A 15,804-nucleotide genomic window follows, 5' to 3' on the forward strand; every position below is an offset into this window, starting at 1 on the left:
AACGCTTTGATGAGGTGATCAAAGCATTTGGGTTTATACAAGTGGTTGGAGAATCTTGTATTTACAAGAAAGTGAGTGGGAGCTCTGTGGCGTTTCTAATATTATATGTGGATGACATATTGCTGATTGGAAACAACGCGGAGTTTTTGGAGAGCATAAAGGATTACTTGAATAAAAGTTTCTCTATGAAGGACCTAGGAGAAGCTGCTTACATTCTAGGCATTAAGATCTATAGGGATAGATCAAAACGCCTGATAGGACTTTCACAAAGCACATACCTTGATAAAGTTTTGAAGAGGTTCAAAATGGAACAGTCCAAGAAAGGGTTCTTGCCAGTTTTACAAGGTATGAGATTGAGTAAGACTCAGTGCCCAGCAACTGATGAAGATAGAGAGCATATGCGCTCCGTCCCCTATGCTTCAGCCATAGGTTCTATCATGTATGCAATGTTGTGCACTAGACCGGATGTTAGCCTGGCCATAAGTATGGCAGGTAGGTTCCAGAGTAATCCAGGAGTGGATCACTGGACAGCGGTCAAGAATATCCTGAAGTACCTGAAAAGGACTAAGGAGATGTTTCTCGTGTATGAAGGTGACGAAGAGCTCGCTGTAGAAGGTTACGTCGATGCAAGCTTTGACACAGATCCGGACGACTCTAAGTCGCAAACCGGATACGTATTTATTCCAAGCAAAGCGTCGTAGCAGATTCTACATGTGAAGCGAAGTACATGGCTGCCTCGGAGGCGGCTAAGGAGGGTGTCTGGATGAAGCAATTCATGACGGATCTTGGAGTGGTGCCAAGCGCACTGAATCCAATAACCTTGTTCTGTGACAACACGGGTGCCATTGCCTTAGCAAAGGAACCACGGTTTCACAAGAAGTCCAGACACATCAAACGACGCTTCAACCTCATCCGCGACTACGTCGAAGGAGAGGACGTAAATATATGCAAAGTGCACACGGATCTGAATGTAGCAGACCCGCTGACTAAACCTCTTCCACGGCCAAAGCATGATCAACACCAGAACTGTATGGGTGTTAGATTTATTACAATGTAATTCGCATGATGATGTGAGGGCTAGATTATTGACTCTAGTGCAAGTGGGAGACTGTTGGAATTATGCCCGAGAGGCAATAATAAATATAGTGAATGGGCTAAAGTGAATGTGGTTGTCTCTAATGCATAACCCATAAACGATAGTGGTAATTCGATAAGAGACATCATAGCATGCACCATACCAAATAGTGTGTGGCTATGACGTTCACACACATCATCGCACTATGATGTTCCAGGTGGCATGAACTGCGAAACAATTTCCACATTGTCTTAACTGCGTACCAAAACTCGTAACTCAGCTATTCATTTCTATGATCATATCGTAGACAGTTTATCCTCTTGTTACGACGAACTTCACTCCTGAAACAGAATTGAACCTTTCAATATTTCAGACTTGTGATTCATTAAGTAAATACTCTTGTATCTGCTCAAATCGTCATTGAAGTAAGAACATAATGATATCCACTGCGTGTCTCAGCACCCATTGGACTGCATACATCAAAATGTATCACTTCCAACAAGTTACTATCTTGTTTCATCTCAATGAAAACACGGCCTTGCTCATGTGGTATGATTTGCATGTCACTAGTGATTCAAAATCAAGTGAGTATAAAGATCCATCAGCATGGAGCCTCTTCATGCAATTTATACCAACATGACTCAAGCGGTAGTGCCACAAGTAAGTGGTACTATCATCATTACCTCGTATCTTTTGGCACCAATATCATGAACATGTGTAACACTACGATCGAGATTCAATAAACCATTGAAGGTGATTATTCAAGCAAATAAAGTAACCATTATTCTCTTTAAATGAATAATCGTATTGCAATAGACACGATCCAATCATGTTCATGCTTAACGCAAGCACCAAATAACAATTATTTAGGTTTAACACCAATCCCGATGGTAGAGGGAGTGTGCGACGTTTGATCATATCAACCTTGGAAACACTTCCAACACGTATCGTCACCTCGCCTTTAGCTAGTCTCCATTTATGCCGTAGCTTTCATTTCGTGTTACTAATCACTTAGCAACCGAACCGGTATCCAATACCCTCGTGCTACTAGGAGTACTAGTAAAGTACACATCAACATCATGTATATCAAATATACTTCTTTCGACTTTTGCCAGCCTTCTTATCTACCAAGTATCTAGAGTTGCTCCACCTCAGTGACCGTTCCCCTCATAACAGAAGCACTTAGTCCCGGGCTTGGGTTTAATCTGGGGTCTCTTCATTAGTGCAGCAACTGCTTTGCCGTTTCACGAAGTATCCCTTCTAGCCCTTGCCTTTCTCGAAACTTAGTGGTTTTACTAAAAATCAACTATTGATGCTCCTTCTTGATTTCTACTCTCGCAGTGTCAAACATCGCGAATCGCTCAAGGATCATTGTACCTATCCTTGATATGTTATAGTTCATCACGAAGCTCTCACAGCTTGGTGGCAGTGACTTTGGAGAACCATCACTATCTTATCTGGAAGATCAACTCCCACTTGATTCAAGCGATTGTCGTACTCAGATAATCTGAGCACACGCTCAACGATTGAGATTTTCTCCTTTACTTCATGAACAAAGAATCTTGTCGGAGGTCTCATACCTCTTAAGAAGGGCACAAGCATGAAATCACAATTCCATCTCTTTAGAACATCTCTTATGTTCCGTGACATTTCAAAACGTCTTCGGCGCCTTGCTTCTAAGCCATTGAGTATTTTGCACTGAACTATCGTGTAGTCATCAGAAACGTGTATGTCGGATGTTCACAACATCTACAGACGACGCTCGAGGTGCAGCACACCGAGTGGTGCATTAAGGACATAAGCCTTCTGCGCAGCAACGAGGACAATCCTCGGTTTTACAGACTCAGTCTGCAAAGTTTGCTACTATCAACTTCCAACTAAATTTTCTCTAGGAACATATAAAAACAGTAGAGCTATAGCGCAAGCTACATCGTAATTCGTAAAGACCATTAGACTATGTTCATGACAATTAGTTCAATTAATCATATTACTTAAGAACTCCCACTCAAAAAGTACATCTCTCTAGTCATTTGAGTGGTACATGATCCAAATCCACTATCTCAAGTCCGATCATCACGTGAGTCGAGAATAGTTTCAGTGGTAAGCATCTCTATGCTAATCATATCAACTATACGATTCATGCTCGACCTTTCGGTCTCATGTGTTCCGAGGCCATGTCTGCACATGCTAGGCTCGTCAAGCTTAACCCAAGTGTTCCGCGTGTGCAACTGTTTTGCACCCGTTGTATGTGAACATTGAGTCTATCACACCCGATCATCACGTGGTGTCTCGAAACGAAGAACTGTCGCAACGGTGCACAGTCGGGGAGAACACAATTTCGTCTTGAAATTTTAGTGAGAGATCACCTCATAATGCTACCGTCGTTCTAAGCAAGATAAGGTACATAAAGTATTAACATCACATGCAATTCATAAGTGACATGATATGGCCATCATCATGTGCTTCTTGATCTCCATCACCAAAGCACCGGCACGATCTTCTTGTCACCAGCGTCACACCATGATCTCCATCATCATGATCTCCATCATCATGATCTCCATCAACGTGTCGCCATCGGGGTTGTCGTGCTACTCATGCTATTACTACTAAAGCTACGTCCTAGCAATATAGTAAACGCATCTGCAAGCACAAACGTTAGTTTAAAGACAACCCTATGGCTCCTGCCGGTTGTCGTACCATCGACGTGCAAGTCGATATTAACTATTACAACATGATCATCTCATACATCCAATATATCACATCACATCGTTGGCCATATCACATCACAAGCATACCCTGCAAAAACAAGTTAGACGTCCTCTAATTGTTGTTGCATGTTTTACGTGGTGACCATGGGTATCTAGTAGGATCACATCTTACTTACGCAAACACCACAACGGAGATATATGAATTGCTATTTAACCTCATCCAAGGACCTTCTCGGTCAAATCCGATTCAACTAAAGTTGGAGAAACCGACACTCGCCGGTCATATTTGAGCAACGGAGTTACTCGTAGCGATGAAACCAGTCTCTCGTAAGCGTACGAGTAATGTCGGTCCGAGCCGCTTCGATCCAACAATACCGCGGAATCAAGAAAAGACTAAGGAGGGCAGCAAAACGCACATCACCGCCCACAAAAACTTTTGTGTTCTACTCGAGATTACATCTACGCATGAACCTAGCTCTGATACCACTGTTGAGGAACGTCGCATGGGAAACAAAAATTTTCCTACGCGCACGACGACCTATCATGGTGATGTCCAGTTACGAGAGGGGATTTCCGATCTACGTACCCTTTTATATCGCACAGCAGAAGCGTTAAGAAACGCGGTTGATGTAGTGGAATGTCCTCACGTCCCTCGATCCGCGCCGCGAACCGTCCCATGAACTGTCCCACGATTCGTCCCACAATCCGCTCCGATCTAGTGCCGAACGGACGGCACCTCCGCGTTCAGCACACGTACAGCTCGACGATGATCTCGGCCTTCTTGATCCAGCAAGAGAGACGGAGAGGTAGATGAGTTCTCCGGCAACGTGATGGCGCTCCGGAGGTTGGTGGTGATCTAATCTCAGCAGGGCTCCGCCCGAGCTCCGCAGAAACGCGATCTAGAGGTAAAACCGTGGAGGTATGTGGTCGGGCTGCCTTGAAAAGTTGTCTCAAATCAGCCCTAAAACCCCACTATATATAGGAGGGAGGGAGGGGAGGAGGCAGCCTCAAAACCTAAAGGTTTGGCCGAAATTGGAGGTGGAGGAGTCCTACTCCAATCCTACTTGGAGTAGGATTCCACCTTCCCACTTGGAAACTCTTTCCACCTTGTGTTTTTTCCTTCTCAAACCTTATGGGCCTTAATGGGAACTTATTCCAGCCCACTAGGGGCTGGTTTATCTCTTCCCATAGCCCATGAGACCCCTTGGGGCGTGACACCCCTCCTGATGGTCCCCGGCACCCCTCCCGGCACTCCCAGTACACTACGGATGAGCCCGAAACTTTTCTGGTAATGCACGAAAACCTTCCGGTAACCAAATGAGGTCATCCTATATATCAATCTTCGTTTCCGGACCATTCCGAAAACCCTCGTGACGTCTGTGATCTCATCCGGGACTCCGAACAACATTCGGTAACCAACCATATAACTCAAATACGCATAAAACAACGTCGAACCTTAAGTGTGCAGACCGTGCGGGTTCGAGAACTATGTAGACATGACCCGAGAGACTCCTCGGTCAATATCCAATAGCGGAACCTGGATGCCATATTGGATCCTACATATTCTACGAAGATCTTATCGTTTGAACCTCAGTGCCAAGGATTCATATAATGTCGTATGTCATTCCCTTTGTACTTCAGTATGTTACTTGCGCGAGATTCGATCGTCAGTATCCGCATACCTATTTCAGTCTCGTTTACCGGCAAGTCTCTTTACTCGTTCCGTAATACAGTATCCCGCAACTTACACTAAGTCACATTGCTTGCAAGGCTTGTGTGTGATGTTGTATTACCGAGTGGGCCCCGAGATACCTCTCCGTCATACGGAGTGACAAATCCCAGTCTTGATCCATACTAACTCAACGAACACCTTCGGAGATACCTGTAGAGCATCTTTATAGTCACCCAGTTACGTTGCGACGTTTGACACACACAAAGCATTCCTCCGGTGTGAGTGAGTTATATGATCTCATGGTCATAGGAACAAATACTTGACACGTAGAAAACAGTAGCAACAAAATGACATGATCAACATGCTACGTCTATTAGTTTGGGTCTAGTCCATCACATGATTCTCCTAATGATGTGATCCCGTTATCAAGTAACAACGCTTGCCTATGGCCAGGAAACCTTGACCATCTTTGATCAACGAGCTAGTCAACTAGAGGCTTACTAGGGACAGTGTTTTGTCTATTTATCCACACAAGTATTGTGTTTCCAATCAATACAATTATAGCATGGATAATAAACGATTATCATGAACAAAGAAATATAATAAAAACTAATTATTATTGCCTCTAGGGCATATTTCCAACAGTGCCCTCCGTCAACCTTACACGAGAGCTCCATTGGCTAGCCGACGGGTCCCACAGCCAGACCGGACCTCGCAGCCGGCGGGCCCCTCAAGCGACAAGACAAGACCCTCGTGGGCTCCCTGGCCAGCCGACGAGGCTGCTAGCCGGGTCCCATTCTTGTACCTTTATCCATATTGTAGGCCGGTGGGTTCGTCTATAAAACCCCCCGGCCCCCTCCATACAGAGGGTCGGTCAACAGATTACACACACCCTCACCAACCACATAGGAGAGGCAGAGACGAGCCGGCTGCTCCCCTCTTCCTCCTTCGCAATACAGCTCCAGGAGCAACCTTGTAATCCCGTCCATATACATCATACACTCCGGCAGGACTAGGTGTATTATCTCTACGGAGAGCCCTGAACCTGGGTACATCGTGCATTCCATGCTTGTACCAACCTCGTCCCCAGCACCCTCCGTTGTCACTTCGGTTTTCATTGACTTTAGCCTACCTATGGCATATGTTGTGAGTATTCACCGACACATTCAGTATCGGCAGCTGTACCATATTACACAACGTTGACAGACGTCTGTTGCGTCAATATTACGGGAGTCTCTCTCTAAATATTCAGTTTCGTAGAGCCTTGTTGGGTAACAGATGGATTAGCTGGTTGCATCTTGTCAGAAGGCTGATGGACATCAAACGTTCTGATTGCCCTGATAATGTTTAGTGGAAGTTGACCGCTAACGGAATTTTCACGGTAAAATCTATGTATTTGCATCTCATAGATTCAACGCCAATTCCAAAATCTTTGCATATCTGGAAGGTCAAAGTTCCACTTAGAATTAAGATCTTCATGTAGTTTGTCCACAAAGGGATTATTCTAACGAAGGATAATTTAGCAAAGCTTAAGTGAAAGGCAATCCAAGATGCAGCTTCTGTCAGGATAACGGAACTATTAAGCACCTCTTTCTTGAATGTCCCATGGCTAAACTTTTATGGCGATCGTTTCACACTGCTTTCAACATCAATCCACCTAATAGTATAAACACGTTATTTGGGACGTGGTTAAAGGGGGTTGATGGGGAAATTGCTCAACTTATCCGCGTAGGATCATGTGCACTTTTATGGGCTGCATGGAATTGCAGGAACGACTTAGTGTTTAACAGACATTGTCATATTCACTTTTTGCAGGTCATATTCAGGGCTAATGCCTTGATCCGCACGTCGTCCTTACTCACTCCTGTGGAAGTCAAGGAGCCTATGGTTACTGGGTGTGTCTGATGGAAGATGGTAGCTCAGGGTATATTCAACCGGTTTGGATGATGACATATTAATAGGATAGGTGGTTAGGCATCTACGTCTATTATCATCTCCGGCTCTCACGCGACATACGCCGTGTATCTTTACTTGTACTTTTGCTAGACTCCTTTGTACTTTTGAGACTTAGGTGTGATATTAATAAAATGCCGCATACATCATTCGATGCAGAGGCCGGGGTTCCGCCTTCTTTAAAAAAGAAAACCAAACCCGCCCCGTATCTTTGCTTATCTCGCCAGCCTCTAATCAACATTGATTGTTCGAAAGATGCGTATTGCCTTACACGTAGCATGCTTAATTTTCCAGGTTATTTTGTTCTTGTGTTGGATCTGGCAATGCACATGACCCTCGGGTGAAATCCGTGAACAAGTAGAATCTGAATTCGACGCCGACCGGTGTCGGCGGCAGCAGAGCTCTTCCGCCCCCTCGCGTGCGGATCCGATGTGGGCCGGATTTGACGGGCAAGGGCATCGTGATGCGGAGGATCACGGCGGCGTGATCCGGCTTCCAAGCAGCTACGTAGGGAGGCGGGTGACGCAGATGTGTCCTTCGGTGGTGGGGCGTGCTGGGTCTTGGCGGTGGTGGCAATCTGGCCCAGACCCGTGGTCCCAGGTACTAGGCGGCGCGGGCTAGATGACGACGACGGTCGGCTGGTGGTGCCTTCTGGGCAGTAGTGGTCGGCGGCGATGGTGGATCGGAGCTGTGGTGGCAGTCCTCGTAGTTCTACGGTTGCGTGCGTCTACTCAAAGAGGCACCGCATGGTTCCAGTCAGCTATTGGGTCGGGATGGCGCGACCGCCAGTGAAAATCGTGTCGACTTCGATCCTAACGTTTTTTGTTGAGGCATCGTCGTTGCAGGCAATGCCATCATCCTTGGGCTGTTTCGGGAAAAACCTTAGATCTAGGTCATTCCGGATCGGACGGTAACGATATCTTCGATGTCGTTCTTCCTTCTAGGGCATCGTTTTGGAACAGGTGCTCACTGGAAGGGCCCAGAAGCGGGGTGTGGGTTTCATCTTCCGCATGAATGACGGTGGATCTCGATGGCATGGCACAATGGAGTCTCGACGTCCAATGCAGGTTGACGGACTCATGCAGGAGGACGGTGTTGTTTGACGTCGTGGTGGCATGGAGGACATGCCTGGCAAGGTTGAAGTGTTAGTTTATTTTTTAAAGATAGATAAGTGGAAGACGGCGATAGTCATGTCTGAGAGTGCACCATACCAGTGTGTGTCCCAAACCCGACATTGTGGCTTGATTGGGACCTCTGACTTTAGATGTTAGTCTTTGTTGCGAAATCTGTTTGGTATTCGGTTCGAAATTTTGACACCTCTTCATCAAGTGGATATGAATAGCGGCAAATGTTGTTGAGATGGTGGCTTCAAACATACTGATGTACTGTTTTGTAATATCTTTATAAATAATTAATAAAGTGGCTGCATTTATCATCTAGATGTAGAGACCAGTGGTCATCCCCTTTTCTAAAAAAAAGGTAGAATCTGCATTCTTACTGGAAATTTCAACATTTCAAGACTCGGTAATCAAGCAAGGACCAGGCTTCAGGTGCATAAGCATAGCATATGGATAATTTCAATCATCAAAATACACCAAAAGTCCATAACCAAAGAGTGTAGTTTAATACTTTAATTGCTAAAAAAATTCTTTTCGTTTAGCAAAGGGGAGCAATGGCCGGTTCTCCAGATTCACACTTGCATTTACACCAAAACAAGTACGTACAAAAGGCGTAGTTCGTCGGCTTAAAGAAATGTCCTTGTACCATGTCCATTTTGGCACCGCGGTAGACAGTGACATGCTGAACAAAAAATGCTATGAAAGACTATCCAAAAGTGACAGAATTGAATTCCTTCCATGCCTCCTGCAGAAACAAAAGGGGAATCACGTAAATTATTTTGGTTAATCAAAACAGTTATTTCTCACAACAATGAATCAGCGTGAGAAATGGTCGCAGGCTCGCAGCCATCACAGAAGATATTATTTTGTACAAAATCAACTAGAAATGCATACTACAGCACCGCCGTACAGACAAGAGTGAATACACCTGCAAAACGTTCACACAGGTTTGATACTTGACTTCAAATGATTTGGTTAGCAAGTCAAAGCCCGGGATATGTGCATTTGAGATGATTTTGAAAACCACCAACAGATTTGAGTAAAATCAGGCTGTAGTAGTATAAAAGGCAACAACAGTGGAGCAGAATTGCATAATATCACGTTGCCCTCCACTGTCATTTATGCCTGTAAACGACATACCAAACTAGCTATCCCGACCTCTAATCGAGCTGGTATAGAGTTTCATTTCTCACAAAAAATGGGAAAAACTGGTATACAACTAGTACCCTGACATAAGTTAGCCACTTGTTGTGAACTCCACCATCAGCTATACCATAAACCACATAGAAACTAGCTATCACCAATTCTAACTGGACAAGCATAGAGTTTCACCCTAAAAAATGATTTAAAAAATGATATAGAACTGTTACCCTGAAGTAACTAAGCAATTTGTTATGAACTTCTAGTCAACCCGTAAAGTTGTTTAATTTTCTTTTACATGAAGGCATTTGGGATAAATCCATGGTACCTGTAGAATCTCAAAAACCTTTTCTGCTATATACTTTTGATGCATGGCAGCTCCTCGCTGTTGCAACTTATCTGGATGAAGACATAATAATGCCCTCTGATAAGCTTTCTTAACCGCTGCTCCTTCAATTATGTTAACCAATGGAACTGGTTTCCATCCACTCTCAGGCCAGAGAACCTACAGAAGCACATGAAGTTAAAAAGAAAAAACTATCACAATGTCATACTCTAAAGAGAGAAAAGAGGAGCAAAGCCTCATTTAACAAAAACAACACCTGTTCAAGAGGTATTTTTCTTTATGTACATAAGGCGAACTCTAGCCGATCCCCTATAACCGGTTAGAGGAGTAAAAATCAGGTTTTACTCCTCTAACCGGGACCTAGCCAAACCCCTAAAACTGTTAGAAGAGCAAAAAAATTCCTCCACCGCTTATCCCGCGCCTATATTTACTCCACCGCTCGGCGGCGGAGTAAAAAATCTTCACCCATCCATGCCTCTCTTCTTCCCCAATCCCTGCCGCCGGCGATTCCCCCATTGCCCCAATGGCCGGATCCCGTGGCCGCCGTCCCCGCCGCCCATCCACAGCACGGATCCGCGCTGCCACGAGTGCAGCGCCGCTGCCACGTGTGCGTCTTCAAGCCGCTGCCGCTGCGGCCGCCTCCGCTGGCTCGCCGGCTTCCCCGATCTCCCCGCGCCCACACCAGAATTACGTGTCGAATTTTGGTTGTTTAAATCGAATCTATGTTGAACTTAAATTTGGTTTTTACTCCGCTAAATTTAGGAGTTCGGCTAGGTCCAGCCAAAATTTAGTGGAGTAAAAGTGCTTCACTAAGTTTACTCAGCCGATCTGCTCCTCTATTTTTAGGGGATCGTTTAGAGTTGGCCTAACATGGCACTGATTTTTAGTGCACCATTAAAGTAGGAAGAAGATGGTAATTTATTTTAATAATGGGTTAAAGAAGAAGACGAGTCAACACAAAATTGCAAATGTGGATGTGAAACTTTTGCCCTGGGGAATTCAGAGATGGCATACACTATGAGATTACATTCAAATGATGCTCTTGCACTTACATATTGCAGTGTAGAAAGCAATGACCGAATATTTCCTTCTTTACCCTTTGACCACTCCCGGATTTTGGATTGAGATATCTACGTTGCAACAAGCAATAGAGCTTGAGAAATAGAACATAAAGTTAATGCGAAAGAAGCAACAAGTTGTGAACTCCGATTCCTATTCCGTGTGGTACCTTTATTTGTTCCTTTTCATTGTCATCCTGAAGAATCTGATCTTCGTCCAAATGTTCAACCTGGTTTGTAAAGTAAGAGATGGTAAAACATTAAAAAAAAGGTTAGAGAAAACATCTAATGGGCTGAACAACTTTCATACTTATGTTTTGTTAAGAGAGGCACACACTTTTATTAGTCTAGTCTCCAAAATTTGATGCAAACTGCTCAAATCCTGGTGGTTTCTGCTAATGAATCATCACTAGGTTAGGTTTCATGGTATAAATTAGGAAACTATATCTAAATTGAATTCTTAAATTATTTCCTCTTGTAAGATATTGTTCTTTTTCATGTTGGCCCTGGGTTACAGCTGAATATAGTAGGTAACTAGTTATGGCACTCTAATGGTGCATATGTTGAATCTCTAGAGGCCAGAATAACATGGTGTGGAGATATGCTCTCTTTAAAATATTTTGTTGGAGGGTGGCAACTCATGTCCAAATGTAACACTTAGGTATACAGCTTTAACTGAACAGCATTACCATAAGTTAAATCAGAAATATTTGGGTGTTACAGTTAGGCCTATCCATGCCATTATTCGCAAAAAAAAGGGCTATTCATGCCATGTCATTCTGAGATGATGACTTAAATGGTTATGGTCAGTGTACGTGTTGTTTGCGGATAGGCATAATGGTTCATACAGTACCTGTTAAAAGTGAGAAAGTTTAAAACGTTGTAACAGTCAACATGGCTCTGAAAAAGAGCAAGAAACTGGCTATTGGCATAGAAACTGGCCAATTCCAAGTTGTCATGGGCTTGTGTCTCAACCTTTGACAGTGTCTTGTTATAAGACATGTAGGTTAGCAATTAACTGGATGTAAACTGACATAGTCAGCTTGCTTAGCAGAAAAGCAGTAATAACTATATACCAGTCCAATGATGGAATTTCAACTTTCAGGGTCCTTGGAGTTTATATACCGATTATAGCAAGCAGGGTTAGCATGGTTGCTCGGTATACAAACCAACAATAACAATTGTATTTTCTTATACCTAGAAGGCTAGAATAATTTATTTTTTGAATAACAGAAAGACTTTGCACGTACCACGCACTCTTCAAGATTTTCCATGTGACTTTCTTCACGACTTGTTGTGTCACGCACCTTTTCCTCTGTTTCAACATGGAACAACTCTAAGAAACACAACAACAAGAAATACATCACAGATAAGTTCTTGGAGATTACGCTAGCGACACAAGTTCAGTAAAATGATGACAACAATCATATGGAAATGTTTTGCAAACCAACATCTGGAGAAACTTATGGCCAAACATGAATAAACCACTTACGGTCCTACACTACCCCTCTGCTACATACTGAGTATTGCAAGCCCTAAAAATGTTACAGAGGACATTCAAAGATTAGAAAGAACTATGTGGGGATTTATGGGCTGCAGGATTATTGAAAAACAACCAATGGTTTAACCAATTAAAGTTATTCCTTGAAAGCAAAAACAATTCACAGATTTGATTCATTAATTCATTCAGGTATACTTACTATCAGAAGATGGAGGTTTAACATCTTCCTTTCCCGAGAGTTTGCCTGTTCTTGTGAGCATTTCATCATCGACTGTAAGGATGGGTTTCTCCATCCTACCTTGTATGTCTTTCATCTGAATGAAATTAAAGATTAATCTAACTGGTGTATCTTTGTAATGTCAAACTGCTTATCTTGTTTAAAGATAGTACTCCCTCAGTCCCATAATATAAGAACATTTTTTACATTAGTGTAGTATCAAAAAACGCTCTTATATTATGGGATGGAGGGAGTACAAAGGAAAATATCACACATTTATAATTCAGAGCTTGATCAGCATTCAGTGAAGTATCCAGGAATTATGACCACCCAGATTTGACTTACTTGAGCAGCTGCAGAGGAAAATGCATTCTGGTTGTTTGTTTTATCTGTCTTAATATCCTCACCAGTCTCCAAATCCGAGATGCTAAATTTATCTTCAACTCCACCTTTGCTTCCATTTTTTCCACTGAAGTGATCTTGAGCCTCAACTGCCACTTTTCGCTTTGGTGAAACCTCAGGACTGAAGATTTTGATGAAATCCTTTAGCACTCTGCTACCACGACTTTTCTCTCCTGAAGGTGGACGTGAACTTTGAGTTCTGGGGCTCCCTGCTGATACATTGTTCTTTGCATTATTGATACTCTTCTTTGTTCCTGAAGAGAGAGAGAGCACCAGCTTCAATAAAGTTACATCAAAATGACACGAAAACAGTTTATATTACTGTCCTAGAAAAGAGCCATGCTGTTTACTGGTAGAAAAGTTATAAGTTGACAGACTACATTACTTAATGACATGCAAGCAGCGTTTTAAATGAAAGGACACCTGCTTCTTTGGAATTATCACCCTGCAGGTACTCATCAAACACTGAAGATTCCTCCTTGGTTGTTGAGTTTATACTGTGTTTTCTTTCAAACAAGCCATCCTTCCCAGATTTGTAATCTTCATAGTCGGTCTGACTTTTTGATGCAGGCGTGGCGGTTGACATGCTTTCTTCCTCATCAATTAGGTCGATGCCTTGCAAAACAACTTGGGGGAAACTTCTAACCCCAATAATATTTCCATCTTTTTCTTGCACACTAGCTGGCAACATCAACAAAGCTCCTTTCCCTGCCCACTTATAAAATGAAAAATGGAACTTGTCGCTGCTGATGAAGCTTGCTGAGCTAATAGGAGTCCCTTCACATTCACTGTCCATAGAGTTAACACGTTGAGAAGTGTCCTTCTCCTTCTTATCTCCACTTGAACGGAACCGGGATAGGAAGGGATATCGATGCCACGAAAAGGGATTCTTCTTCGAATCTTGCTGGGATACCCCTTGTGCAAAAGAACTGTTCGTGGATGAATTCGGTGAAACTGGAACACTGTAACCATAAGATGTGTCATCATCGTTTCTGTTGGATGTATGCCGGGATGGAGAAGTAGGCACTGAACTGTCCACACCTCCGGTGAACTTCATGGAGAAGCTGCAAGAAGCATATATAAGTGAAATAAAAAAAGTATGATATGTAATTCTGTTCATTCGTATGTGGAGTGAAATTTCACATGGTGTGAGCAGATAGTAGTTATTTTGGATATAATGAGGGGAAGTGGATGACAATCACTAAAATAGAGCCATTTAAAAAAATCACTAAAACATAGAATAACGGCTCAAGAAAAGAAAGGAAGAAAGGAAAAGGAAAACAGTACTATGGTACAATTAAAGAAGCACAAGCGGGCGTACACCATGCATGATCGGAAAACTCAATCCACTCCCCTGGCTGTGCTCCATAGCATAAAATGATTCTTGATCGTTTGAATGACATGGGACAGTGGGACAATGGGAGTATTTCCTTGCATTGTGATGTCAAAATGACGAGACTGCCGATACCGTGTGCCTTCACACCTTATCAAAGTTCGCTCTTGCACCCATCCACAAATTCTTGAACATAACCCAACAAGTCCAGCACAAACGACCAGATAATTCCCTGATCGGCGCAGCCAACCATGAGATGGCCAATGGCTCAATCTCTTCAGTGTCACCCAAAGCAGCACGAGATCTCAAACAACACACCCAATTTGGAGCAGCTAGATAATAGCGCCATGTCCAATTCTCCATCGTTTCTTTGTTTAAATTCCATGATCAACAAATAAATGGTAGAGTTACAACTGTTTGCCCATTTTGAAAACTTGGCAATGTCGATAATTTCACATTTCTTAGCATGACAATGTCTACAACTTGATAAGAACAACAGCGGGCACCGCTACTGTTCACATCGCTTCAGTAGTTCAGTATGAAAATCCCAGACAACACTGACTGAACCAAATACCTGGACCGCGACAGCAGGCGGCTGGTGGACCCGCCGGGCGACGTGGGCGCCCCAAACACGTCCCGATCGCCGGAGGCGCCGCCCCGTCTGGGCGACGCCGGCGGCTCGCCCCCCGGGAAAATGTCCTTGTAGAACTCCTGGCCGAGCTGCCTCCGCTCGGAGCTGGTGCGGTCCCCGAAGACGGGCCTCTCCCCGGGCCCGCTCTCGCCGCCGCTCCGCCGCTCCCTGGACGCGAAGCCGGAGCTGGTGCGGTCCCCGAAGGCGGGCCTCTCCTCGGCCCCGCTCCGCGCCCTGGACGCGGAGCCGGAGCCGGAGCCGGAGGGCGAGTCGAGCGAGGAGCGGCGCCCGCGGTCGCTCCCCGACGAGCGGCGGGGCGGGCCGCCGAAGACGTCGGCGAAGTCGACGTCCGACCTGCGCGGGGCGCCGGCCATGGCGACGCCGACGCGTGTGGGTGTGGCAGCGGGGAACTGGCCGAGCAGGTGGCGGGCGCAGCTGGGTTTTGTGGCGTGGAGCGTCGCTGGGACTGGGCATGGCTGCGGTTTTCGCTCGCTCGGACGTCGGACCCGCCACGTCGGCGTCGGCGGCCCTGACCCGGTTGTCCGTTGCGACGGCCGCCCGTGAGTGATTTCGATCACTCGTGTCGTTTTCGCGGCTGGCGGGTTGCAATTGGGCCAGTTTTGGAGATGGGCTTCTCTTGTCCTCCGCAG

General features: G+C 44.6%; 1 protein-coding gene across 2 annotated transcripts; it reads right to left on the minus strand.

Annotated features, from left to right (window-relative positions):
* Nucleotides 1-9,013: 9,013 nt before the first annotated feature.
* LOC123449424 (J domain-containing protein required for chloroplast accumulation response 1) lies at nucleotides 9,014-15,680 on the minus strand. Of its 2 annotated transcripts, none has more exons than XM_045126648.1 (9): nucleotides 15,098-15,680; nucleotides 13,614-14,254; nucleotides 13,134-13,444; nucleotides 12,771-12,885; nucleotides 12,321-12,385; nucleotides 11,241-11,300; nucleotides 11,065-11,142; nucleotides 9,995-10,171; nucleotides 9,014-9,271 (listed from the first exon to the last, which is right to left on the minus strand). In XM_045126648.1, exons 1-9 carry the CDS (start codon nucleotides 15,526-15,528, stop codon nucleotides 9,233-9,235), a joined length of 1,917 nt encoding a protein of 638 aa, XP_044982583.1. In that variant the 5' UTR covers nucleotides 15,529-15,680; the 3' UTR covers nucleotides 9,014-9,232. The 2 variants fall into 2 exon arrangements, with proteins under 2 accessions (XP_044982583.1, XP_044982582.1); XM_045126647.1 differs by having other exon boundaries at nucleotides 12,321-12,406.
* Nucleotides 15,681-15,804: the final 124 nt, after the last annotated feature.

The sequence above is a fragment of the Hordeum vulgare genome, chromosome 4H (assembly GCF_904849725.1).
Source record: "Hordeum vulgare subsp. vulgare chromosome 4H, MorexV3_pseudomolecules_assembly, whole genome shotgun sequence".
In the NCBI taxonomy this organism is placed as follows: domain Eukaryota; kingdom Viridiplantae; phylum Streptophyta; class Magnoliopsida; order Poales; family Poaceae; genus Hordeum; species Hordeum vulgare.